General features: G+C 43.0%; 1 protein-coding gene across 2 annotated transcripts; it reads left to right on the top strand.

The window, feature by feature from the left end:
* Positions 1–30: 30 nt before the first annotated feature.
* Positions 31–12,877, top strand: LOC136442904 (troponin C-like). 2 transcript variants are annotated; one of them, XM_066439924.1, is made up of 6 exons: positions 31–121; positions 9,698–9,737; positions 10,086–10,229; positions 10,729–10,880; positions 11,327–11,426; positions 12,611–12,877. In XM_066439924.1, exons 1-6 carry the CDS (start codon positions 116–118, stop codon positions 12,649–12,651), a joined length of 483 nt encoding a protein of 160 aa, XP_066296021.1. In that variant the 5' UTR covers positions 31–115; the 3' UTR covers positions 12,652–12,877. The 2 variants fall into 2 exon arrangements, with proteins under 2 accessions (XP_066296021.1, XP_066296020.1); XM_066439923.1 differs by lacking the exon at positions 31–121 and adding an exon at positions 4,050–4,171.
* Positions 12,878–12,978: the final 101 nt, after the last annotated feature.

Genomic DNA, 12,978 nt, shown 5'->3' with positions numbered 1-12,978 from the left:
ACCCCCGCACGGGACGCATATAAAACCCACTGCCGGCATTTCACTTTTCTTAAACCTTCCCAAGCAGTGAGAGAAGACTTCCTTCCGCTAAAAGAGCCTTAAAGACGGTCCCATCATGCCGGTAAGTGTCCGCAGTGACTGCTACGCTCCTTGGAACGCGTCTTGTGACGTCATGGTGTCGTCTTGAAGTTTATCTGAAATGTTTCATGTTACTTTGATATATTGATAATTACTGAACAGGATTGCGCTTGACACATGGAACCAAAAACTAACTGCACTGCGTACGTCATATTTGGAAAGACAATACAAACTCAGAATATCGAGCCAAATATATCTGTATGTATCAAGGGATGCGACTATAGAGATGGGCGAAATGAGAATGATTACATTCTCACGTACTGGGTTGGGAGGGTACTACATGTAATATTTCATCAATGACATCATCAGCTCTGCAACCCTCCCCTGTTGCTGAGTTGGTATTTCTTTATGCCAAGCCCGTCTGAAGTCTGCTTGCATCCATTTCGAGTCATGGCTTTTCCAGTTCTGTACGAATGTTCCACTTTTAAACCGTTATGTAGCCATTACGGTATTTGCATGAGGATATGCCTACGCGGAAAGTGAAACTACATGATGTTATAAGATCGGACAGCTCAGATCGTACACTAAGTCCCGCACACATACGCAGACTGTGATAAGCATTCATATTCCATATATGTGTGTAAAAACGATCATTGGTGGCTTACACTAAAAAAGCCGTTAAAGTGAACTGACAGATGCCTGTGTACATGTGTAACGTTACATATGTTGTATGTGAGGATTATACAATCATCATACCCAGGCTGAAACGAAACATACAAAAATGATGCTGCGAGAATATCATCTATCACCTAACGGGTTACATATCATAGTTTTCCTTGTTAAAAAAAAGTGACAATGGACTAATTTTTGAATACGCCGGCCGGACGACGTTTAAGCTGTTACCCGGATTTGCCCGAGTCGGAATGCTGAACGGGTGCAGATTTCAGACAGAAGATTGTTCTTCCTAATTGATGAGTGAAACTTGAATCCACAGAAACCATTCAGACCTCACGCCCAGGGTAGCCTTTACTGCCTGACGCGACTAACACGTCTCCACTGATTTATAACGTTATCATACAGCACGTCCTGGGGTTTGGATTCTTACAGAGGATTTGGATGCAGACCAGATTTGAAGTAAAAATAGATGTGTTGTAATGGTACTCATGTTTATGACACAAATATCGTGAACTTCTTTAGTTAGTGTCCAGTGGTTATTCACAAAGTACGGGCCGCCCAAAACATGTCACTATACAGGAAAGCCGGGAGAAAAGAAAGAAGCCCATGCCATACATCTGCTTGGAGAGTTGGTCGTGAGAAAACAACACGGGTTCTTTTCGATTTTCTAGTTAAGATGTGCCTAGAATGGTACTTTTTTTCTTCAAATACATTTAAGAAGGAAAAATGAATCGGTAGATCTAAAAAACAAGAAATCGGATTAGTATGGCCAAACGAAAGTGAAATGAACTTTCTATTTCCGCCTGCCTGTTGAGGTCAGGGGTTATGATAATGTTTTGTTGCCCGCCCCGCCCCGGCATTCTACTCGTTTGTTTACTGTGCCGTAATAATAGCGCGCGGTCCGCTCTAATCCGCGGAACACAACATTGCTGGCGTCGGTAGGCTCGGATTTCAGCTTTTAAGCACTTTCGGAGTCATTTATCAATTAGGAAATGATAAACAGCCCCACAAGTGGGGCTAAATGAGGTAGAGATCGGACGTTTTTTTTACCCTCATAAGCGGTATCTCACCGGCACCCATGATTTATAACAACTTGTTCTATAAATACAGAACTATGCTAATATGCACAGAATATTTAGAGGCTAATTGCATTGTAACCATCGTTATTGTATATTGTAAATTGTCCAGTTACCGGAACAAGCCCATTATAATAGCCTCCGTCTAGTTGGACTGCCAGTCATTTTATACAGCCCATTGAGCATAATAAAGACAATTACAATGAGTAGCAAACCACGGCTTTAACGTCCCGTTCTAAGGACCGCAACCATTTCCAGTAGCGAGCAAACTGGGTCAACGACAACAACCGATACTCGAACTCCTGGAAGGGTCTCCTAATCTCGAAGCATATCTATCGGTGGCAAAGCGCCAACCAGTATCCAAAGCCACCGGAGTAATGCTCCTCCCTGTCAAGTTTATTGATGGCAGATCTCCGGTGGTTTTGGATACTGTTTGGCCCTTTTGATACTGCCTTGCCACCGATAGATCTGCTTGGAGATTAGGGTCCCTGACAGTTGGACCACGCTGCAGATTCCAGCTGTTAGCGCCAGCCTTTCATAAAGATTTGCCTTGACCCACTTACTGGTTATAATACGGCATTAGACATGTACGATATTACATACCTTTTTAGGTTACAAGATTATGTGTAACTCTGAACACCCGATTCCCTTGTACAGCTGCTAAGGTGTACTAAGTTGATCTTTGTAAACACGTCCAATTTCACGCCCCTATATATTAAACGTCAGTGGGCCAATCTTTATTGGAGAGACTTTATATCAGACTACAGTTATGATTAGAGTAGACATGATTTTGCCCCAACCCAAATTCCGCACAAGAAACGCTCCCGATCCTGTCCGGGTCTGATGTCAGACGATTAGAATAAAATTTCAAGTTGAAGAACCCATAACTCTTGAATTGGAGACAGCAGACGAAGTCTGATATTCAAGATATTCAAATATGTACAAGAATTCATACTTCATATCAGAATATTCACATATGTACATGTTTATTGCTCCTAATGATTGTTTTGAATAGGTGGACGGTTTAATCCTGATATTCAAGAGTTTAAATGATGTAATGAAACGCAAATCTAAGACATTTCTACACAAACCTCTGCATTAAAGATATCTGCTGTAGGTTTTGGCAGAGTGTAGAAGCTCCGGGGTAGATTTCCGTCCTTCATAGACCGGACGCCATCGATGCATCAATGTCGTCAATAAAAGCACACAAGTTTGAAACATGACAACGTTATCTGTGTAGTCATCATGATTATCTATCTATCGTCTGCATAGTGAAGAGTAACAACATTCGCTATTAACCTGCACATGTACATGGCAATGCAAGCCGGATACACGGTTTATATTTGTATCTATTGAGATTGTAACGCTATCTTGTAGCCTGGTACTAATGCTCGTTTATAGACATATTTGAACCGTTTCTACACAAACTCTGCACTGAGGATAACATGTTAACTCTAGAAACAGCTGTGTACATGGTTCGACAGACTAGACAAGTTCTGGAATAGATTTCCGCACTTTTGAGACCGGCCGTCATTCATGCATCAATGTCTTTTATAAAAGCCCTTGGCATAATCTCATGGTCATCTTCATCATCACTCTATCTATCATCTGCATAGTGAAGAGTTACAACATTTGCTATTAGCCTACACATGTGCATGGTGATGCAAGCCGGATAAAGATTGAAACGTTATCTTATAGTGAGATATATCAATGTTTGCATATAACTCTGTTAGTACGATAAGAACGGAGTCAAAGTGTAGGCTCAGATTCACAGGGACGGACCGTGAATGACTCTGGGGGAGGGCTGTGCAAAGGGACAGATCGTTGGTGACTATGAAAGGGATTGTGGAAAGGGACGGTACATGAATTGCTCTGGGGATGGGCTGTGCTAAGGGACGGGCCGCGAATGATGCTAGGGGAGATTTGTACAAAGCAACGTAAAGACATGTCGGACAGAAACTTTTTTTTTAAATTTTATTCTAAGAACAGAATTGTAGCTTTAGAACAGTTCATATACTTCACTCAATGACACCGACGCCGCTACTGCAGTTAAAGGCGGACACCACGTGACCGTGTGTGTCTTCACCCGTCTTGTTACTGTTAAAAGAGCTCCTTACAGAACATGACAGCCGGGCAAGGTCACTGGAAGGTCACCTCCAAGCATCCGGCTGCGTCGCGCAGGAGATGCCGCGCCCTGGTCACGTGATCACGGAGATGACAAACACTGATGGGTCACGTGACCGCGGGTCAGATGATAAATATTGGCGGGAAGAAGTGGTGTCGGTTTTCACTTTCACTGCTGACGGACGGACGAAGACACGGGCAAGATGTCGGACGACGGAGTAAGACTTTTCACTTTCTTCTGTGTCTTTCTCGTAGCGCCTCGCATGTCTTGACAACGATGATGTTATTCTTTGTAGGGAATTCTTCCTGGTGTTAAGGATATTGGAACTTTCTTGGCGGATGAAAGACATCTTAGAGATCGCTGTGTGGTCCTGCACTGTCTTGGGAGGGAAAGCCTACATAAGCCGGGCTTTAGTTGCTGCTGAGAGATGTTGGTGTGTGTGTGTATGATGAGTGAGGGTGTGTGTGGGGGGGGGGGGGGGGGGGTACTAGCATTAAGTGTTGATAGAAGAGTTGAGTCCTCAGTGTTTCTGTGCGTTTTCCGTCCGAACAGTCCAGTGGAAAGGGGAGTACTTTATTACCTGTATTTGAAAGTGTGGAGAGACGGGCGATCTCTTAGTATCTCTGTACATTTTCTGTTCGAGTAGTCACGGCTGTTTCGTGCAGTCCAGTGCCCATAGGCCAGTTCTGCAGGAATAGCCTAGATACCTGCACAGTGTCTTAAGTGTGGATAGACGGGCGAGCTTTCAGTATGTCTGTGCGTTTTCCGTCCGAATAGTCACGACTGTTCTCTGCAGTCCAGTTCTACAGAAATAGCCGAAATACCTACACGATGGTTTAAGTGTGGAGAGATGGGAAGAGTTCTCAGTATTTCTGTACGTTTTCCGACTGTATAGTCATGTTCATCGCATTCCGGTTATGCAGGAATAGCCCAAATACCTATAGCTTTCTTAAGTGTAGAGAGGCGAGGCTAGTCCTCAGTATCTCTGTACGTTTTCCGTCCGAACCGTCACGTTTCAACAGTCCAGTTCTGCATAGAAAGCTCGAAGAGGTTGTCACATACTAGTCTATAATCGCCTCATAAGGCCGTGTGTTGGAATACCTATACTTGTCTTAAGAGTGGATAGACGGGACGATTTTTCATTAGACGATTTTTCATTATTTCTGTACGTTTTCCCGGTCCGTCTTGTCACGACTCTCGCAGTCCAGTTCTGCAGGAATAGTATTGTCACGTATCTATTATCGCCACATAAGGCCGCGTGTTTGACGAGTGTCGGGGGTGCCGCGGGCTACAGGGTCTGGGGGTCGCAGGCTTCACAATCTTATCCTATTAACGTTCTAATAGCCTAGCGTATCGTACGTAGCAGGCCCTAGCTACGGCCGAGTATTGATATTGACGTTTATATTTTAACTATCACGTACGCCCTTCTGTTCCGATGGCCCCGGAGTTGGCTGTAGGTAAAAAACGAAGCCACAAAATTCGGCCGCTGCAGCGATCAGAAAAGTACGTAATCGGCAAAGAAACGGCAAGATCAAAATAGCCGAGGCCAGGCGTAGCAAGGGCCTGAAATGAAAGCAACTCATATCTTCCTACTCTGTGCCGCTTTAGAATAAGAACCTGTCCTTCTTGGCGTAAATGTCCTATATTTTCTTCTTGACTTACACCTCAAGACTGAAGAAGAAATAGCACTTGAGTTTCAGGGAAAACTTAGTTCTGCGACGCAAAAATCAGTCTAAAACTCAGGTAAACGATGTCGTTTATATCTGAACCACAATGAACCCAACATCTTAAGATTTCCATTCGTTTTAGCCTTTCCTCTGTCCAGTTTGATCTTCAACACTTCTTGGGAAAGTATGCTAAACCCTCGGCCTATTTGTTGTTTGCTGTCGAAGCAAACATCGCAGCTCTCTGTTGGCTCAAATCTGCTACATTAAAGACGTACCAAACAGCTAGTATACTCCTTAGAAGCTCAGGTAGAAAATGTTCAGTAAGATTTATTGAAACTTGCAAATATTTCTTATCCCTACAAATAGCATTTTCAGCATAGTTTTATTTATTGGTTCGTTACAATTCTTGCGTAGTTTGAACCTGTTCCAGTCAGAGGCGTTAAGTTACAGCTAAGTCTACCGAAGTTGACAAGATCTGCTAAATTTAGACGTCGAAACTTGCCGATGCCGCAGGGCCTCCAATATAGCGGTCTAAACTTGGACATTCGCTACATAGTTGCCTGATTTTCAAGGATAAGTTCTCAAAATTCCGGAATAGAAAACTGTCAATTTTCCAAGTTTATCATCAACAAAACAACCCCAAACAGCTGGTACCCGTCAAAAAAGAATTAGCACTCAGGGTTTCAACATTAAACTTAAGACTCTATGCATCTTTACAGCGGACTAATAGAAAAATGTACACCTCTTAAAGTTGTCTGTTCCACTTAGTGTTATCTAATTGTATGCTTATCCATACTGTATGGTTTTCAAACCTAGCGTAGTCACAGTTGTAAGACGTCCAGGTATAAAAACAGCACAGACGGCATGCCCATGTATGGGTGTACGGTCTCCCCTCTGTCCGCTGCATGCTGCGCCGACAGCTACGTGTGAGTCAACATGTCCGGGAATCATCAGCTCGACTGGAAACATAAAACAATCTTAGGGGTCTGCCCCTTGTGTGTATGTTCAAGTTCGCATTAGTTCGGTTTTGACTTTTTTTTGTCTTAGGTTAAGTTTGCAGCCGAAGAAGTAGTTTTCTCGGTTCGACAACCAGGCTGCACAACGATGGATCAAAATACTACTAGTATTCCTTCCAAACTTTACCTTAACCCAAAATGTCAATACGGAACTGTTACCGACTTGAATATGCACCTCCTTTCCACAGGAGGCTCTGACCGCTGAACGATCAAAGATTTGACAGTGCGCTGAACGCATTTCAAACCTAAAGAACCTTTCTTACGTTTCGTGTGGTTTGTTGCCTTTTAAATCATACTTTACATCATATCCAAATTATGATATGAAGGATTACGCATGGTCGCTCAGCAATGGCTGTCTAGTTGAAAGCAGAAAGTGGAGAACTCTGTGTGGTCTGGAACGTCTTGTGTACGAACAGCTTTGTGTCAGTCAACATGTCAGTCGACTGGAAACATTATCTTCGCATTAGCGATGTTTGTTCGCACCTTCGCTTTGGGGCATACGAACTGGGTTAGCGGGGTTGTGTTTAATACTGTTAGCCCCCATTTCCACGGCGCAAAGGCCGTTGGGCAATCGTTGATCAAGTGATAGTCGTTGGTCATTGAGATCCTTTAAAGATCATTTGAAGACCATTTAAAGATCATTTTAGAATCATTAGAAGATCTCGGACATCATCAAGCGCCAACTTGACTGCGTAGAGCTCTGTTGAATGTACAGTTTTCTGGACGATCCCTCAATGATCTCGCGTTTTGTGAAATCCACACTTAATCGGGGTATAATCTCCAAGAAGATGCAGGGTTCGTTTGTTTTGTACGATTAATAGCGGCGTTGTTTTTTTGTGCTACTTTTTGAGGACGAGTTGGACAGATTAAAACGTACTGGTTGAAAGGTTGCACAAACACTGGAAAAATATGTAACCAATGCTGATTTTTTATTATTAGTTTTTTTCTTTGCAAATTTTCTACCGTTTGTATTTTTGTTCGTTTATTTGAAATCCCGGGCCCATTACTGATATCAAACTGTTAACTTCTGATTGCACGGTAGTGAAAATGTTACTACACGGACTAGAATTGTGGAATTGTCATCAAACACCGCTCATTTTAGATAAGGAAACCCATTATTCACATTTTAAAGACTCCGTGTCACATGATCAACATTTCAGCCTGTTACGTGATGTATAGAAACGCTGTAGGTGGCATTCGGACTTGTGTGCTTTATTCAATACGTCACGACATTTCGAATTCTCAACCTTCTAAATGTTTGAGCGGCAAGACAACATTACTGAGAGAAACATGCAACATTTTCCAAAATTCCCGGTAACATGGTGCTGACGGGTTCTGTTTCCTTCTGTATGCGAATACCTCGAGACATTTGAGAGTTCAGGTTCTTATACTGGCTTTTCTTCCAGTAAACAGACCAACGAACAATAAGTCAGACATAAAGGAATGTTTGTTCGCGCATATGACAACATTACCCAAGAAGAAGTCCCTGAAAGATTTGCCCACTAACATATGCGGGGACTTTAAGACATCCCGGCGGAGACTTTAAGACACGCCGGAGATCAGAGAGTTCAGATCCTTATCCATGCAGAAGCAGCTGCACGACAAGTGTAACAAATGAACGGTTTAATATCATCATCACTGGAAACCCGATACGGAGGCACACAGAACTAAGAATCTCCAAGCAGATGTAACAGTCAGACTTGCTATGAGCGTACTGTAAATGCAGATATGTTCACGTGGTTTTGTGTTCGCGTTTGAAACAGTAATAGCGCTACAGTCACACAATGGAACGGCTTTTCGCGGTGGTTTTAAGTTCGCGGTAAAGAGTACACAGCGAAAATTTAAAATAAAACCACCGCGAACATTTCTGCATTTACAGTATTTGGCGTTTTTTTTCACAGAAGGTAAATATATTGCTTTTGCAACGTTTCTTCTTCTTCCTCTTCTTTTTCCGTTCAAACTGATAAGTCAACGACCTGAACCAGGCGGCTGTCACCATGGTTACTGGTTAAGTAGCAGACACCCTGCCGTGTTCGATTACATGATTTATCATTTCCAAGCCAAGTTGGGTATGTTTTGGGGGGACACCGCCAAGATTGCGGATCCGGTCTCGGATTAAACCAGGGCCAAGAATGCTCTGCCCGTTGGCCCCTGTTCTCTATAGAATATTTCGACGGACCCCAAAATAGCGGTTCCTCCCTGTCCCCCCAGGGGATCATATTACGCAACAGTGTTATTGGAGTAATTGGGCCAACATAGTCTTGGCAGTATCTTCAAGATCAGGTCAAGTTGAAGTTCAGTTCTCTTGTGAGTAGCCTGTTTGGCGGTGTGAGGCAGGAACTTTCCAAATAAAGGGGCTTACAGTCAGTTGTTAGACATGTTTGTATTTCAACTATGTCTTTAATGTCTTCGCCAGACATCTGTTACGTAATGTTGTTCGATTCCTGAGACCACGCTGACTCGATTTATGAGCTTGAGTTTATTTAGATCCAATTCTATCCAGCTATTCCTCCAATGGTCTTAAATACATGCAATACACATACGAGTAATATATTTCAATAGAAATCATAGGTCTTTCCAGCAATGGGGAAATAGCGAAAGGCTAAAATAGAGTTTTGATATTTTGAGCTTCTCTTACTTAGGTTTCGAAAATTTGACCATTCGATCCCAAGAATAAGAAAACCAAAAACAATAGCAAACAAAACGAGTGGATACTAAGTCATAATTGATATGTTTCGTACGCACTTCACCAATGCAAATGGTACATTGTATTCAAATTGTCTCGTTCTGAAGGGCTACCACATTTTGTGACACAAAAAGACGTCGACCAAATACGTAACGGTGTTTTGTGTATTTGCCTATCAATAGATACAATTTTCCTTTAAAAATGCTCCAAGGTGTGTCGATCACTTCATAGGGCAATACAACACTGGGCGCCAAGGGAGCTGACCTGAGTCACACGTGTGCATGGTCTGAAGATAGATATGGACCTGACTGTATTTATATTTGTTTACCTATCTATCTATCTACTTAACATTAACTGGATATTTATCATTCTAGGGAAGAGCGAGTGACTCCTTGACTAAGGATCAGGTTGAAGGTAAGTTTGGAAATAATTAGGCTTGTTTCTTTCTGTGTCTCTCTTTAATATGTCTGGACCCTACGTTGCTTTTAAAATCACGCCGCAAAACCCTGTTCCGTTTACTCTTGCATGTACCTTTGGATATGGGTTTTGAAGGGGACAGTACTGTTTACACTTGACGTAAGGGGTGAAGTCTGTGATCTCTGATTGCCATGCTTTATTTTTCTAAATTTTTCGACCGTGACGTGCCTTTTTGAAGCTTGCGTGTGTGTGCGTGTGTGCGTGTGTGTTTGTATGTCTGTGTGTTTGTGAGGGGTGGTGTGTGACATCTGACATCTCATGTTTTTTTTGTTTCCATCCCATCAGAGCTGCAGATGGCGTTCTCCATTTTCGACCGTGACGGTTCCGGCGAGATCAGCACACAGAACCTGGGGACCATCCTGAAACAGTGCGGACTGAACCCCAGCCGTGACGAGCTGGACGCCATCATGGCGGAGGCTGACGAGGACGGTAAGGGCGCGGCTCATTAGTTCTGCCGTTTCGAAATAGATCTTTCCTTTTTTGAAATCACAGCTTGGAGCCTAAAACTGTGAGGACTGAACTCCCATAACGTGGGAAATAAGATCGAGAAATCACACAGATAGTTATGATTACCATTATCTTCTGATATAGTCGAAAGGGCCCCCAGGAAACGGCACAATGGACTTATTGATACGTGATGACTAATATAAATACGACCATTAGGTACTAGTACTATGGCATAAACCACTGCATCCATCCATCAGGTCGTGACAAGTTCACAAGCATCAGGCATGAACCACTGCATCGGGCATAGACTACTGCGTCAGGACTTTGATTTTCCTTCTCCTCCCTCCCCAGGAAGCGGCACGATGGATCTTGACGAGTTCCTGGAGCTGATGACGAAACAGATGCATCGGGACCAGTACGCATGTTTAGATATAAACCTGTACGTCAGAACATGTGTAACATAAACGTTGTTTTCCCTCAGGAAGCGGCACGATGGATTTTGACGAGTTCTTGGAGCTGATGGCGAAACAGATGCACCAGGACCAGTACGAGGTGGACGAGAAGGAGGTCCGCGCGGCCTTCAGGATCTTCGACAAGGACAACGACGGCTTCATCAGCATCGAGGAACTAAGGGTAAAAACTCACACATATCATTTCTTGCAATAAAAATCAAATACTATGCATTTGTGTGCATGAACATATCCAAAATCCTTCTTTTAAACATGTATACGCTGACAGTTTCGGTCAGACTGGCTATTGTGGTTCAGTCTTTTACATCACCTGACAACACTGCTCGAAATGTTTGTCAAAGGACCGACCGTGTCGAAAAACCAACATGCATTTTGGACTTGAGAACTGTAACTGGCAGGCCGGGTTTAGAATCGCAGGATTGACAGCTACTTTAGTCGAAGGATCTATCATATGTAGAGAAGCCTCATTATGTGTATATTTCTTTGGGTGTTTTTACAGACCATGGCTGATGCATGTAGGGAGGGCCTGAGCGACGAACTGAAGGATCTGCAGCATGTAACGTCTTGTTGTGTACTTATCTGTTTGCTTGTTTGTTTATTTGCTGACAGACCATGGCTGATGCGTGCGGGGAGGATCTGAGTGATGACGAGTTGCGGGAGCTGGTGGATGATGGAGACGGAGACCGGGACGGCAGGCTCGACTATGAAGGTGAAGATCCTGGTCTTATTTTTTTCGTATAACCGGTAAACCGCCTTAATGCGTATAATATAAGAGATTCGAGTCCAGTAGCTTTATATCCTACGCGGATGTACGCTTTACGCCGTTTAACAGCACTTCGTGCCCATTACCAGTTTCTTCTTGGAAAGCGCACCACCTGAAAGATGTACTGAAAACGACTTACAGAAACATTTCGAAGCCTTGCATCTGCTTGAAGATCAAACGATCCACATCTCCTGTCACGGTGCGGCCATCATAAAACTTTTCTCATTTGCAAAATTGTTGTTCTTCTACAGTAACCAAGGACCTGGTCATATTCGTCAGTGTGCGATTTCAAACTTAGAGCAGTCGTGCACCACATGTCGTATAAGATGTAGCTGTCTTGTTACCGAAATGCTATCTTAGTTCCTTGCCGGCGGTTGGTTCTGTCACGGTCTACTTTTAAGTCGTTTGACGTTCTCTGACGAATGCGATCGCGCTTTGTATATTAATATATGTCTGTAGCCTCTACCAGGCTCCGCGGGATGGCTGGAAAAACAGTAGAAATTGGCCGTAATAGAGTGCCAAGGGAGTTAGCTACGGAGAGAGGACAGTCTGCCATCCTCTCTCCGTAGCTAACTCCCTTGGCACACTATTCACTCTATTACGGCCAATTTCTACTATAATTTTTTCCAGCCATCCCGCGGAGCCTGATAGAGGCTAATATGTCTGTGCGTCATGTAAAAACTTTTTTTCTCGATTGAATAGCAAGGTTCTTTTATTCACAACCAAGTATTTTACAAGAGCCGACGTTTCGACAACTGTCTGTCATCTTCACCAGGACAATACTGACTAGTTCACAGTGCACTAAAGCTAGATGTTACTACTAACAATGCAGTCCCAAACGTTTAGTATTGTTACATTAAAAGATACTGTTAAGCAACAATGGTGAGATGATGCGGTTCCAAATGTAAAGTGTTGTCACATACTTGAATATTGTTAAGCAACAATGATAAACAATTGTCAGTTGTTAAGAATGTGGTCCCAAATGTGACTGAGTCTACACCTATAGTCTGAGTCGAAACGTCGGCTTTTGTAAAGTACTTGGTTGTGGAGAAAAGAACCTTGCTATTCAGTGAGTCATTCGCCAACCTGATGAAATTATTCACGGATGTTTTCTTCGATGTTTTCCACAGAGTTCAAGGATTATCTTGCGTCCCTTCAGATCAAGTGGTGAGAAGTGAAGACCGCTGGTCCTGTCTATCCCAAGCAACACGTCACGCCAACCCGGCACACAGGATTACACTAGATACAAAAATATGCTCAAAACAGCTTAACTCCAAATTTTAAGCCAACTTTGAAAACTATATAGATCCTATGATTTATATGCAGTCTGTAATATTTTCATTTCTTTGCAACAAGAAACAGAAGTCAGAATGTTTTCAGAATGACATGAAATTCAAGTGTTTGTCTGTTTCTATTCTTTGTCACCGCTGACGTTTCCACGTTTGGATTATGAGTGTTTTGATAGAAGTTAGGTGTACGATATGAACCATGGCAACAG

The sequence above is a fragment of the Branchiostoma lanceolatum genome, chromosome 10, assembly GCF_035083965.1.
Source record: "Branchiostoma lanceolatum isolate klBraLanc5 chromosome 10, klBraLanc5.hap2, whole genome shotgun sequence".
Lineage (NCBI taxonomy): Eukaryota > Metazoa > Chordata > Leptocardii > Amphioxiformes > Branchiostomatidae > Branchiostoma > Branchiostoma lanceolatum.
Note: the sequence above shows the minus strand (reverse complement) of the source record. Positions and strands in the feature narration are given on the sequence as shown.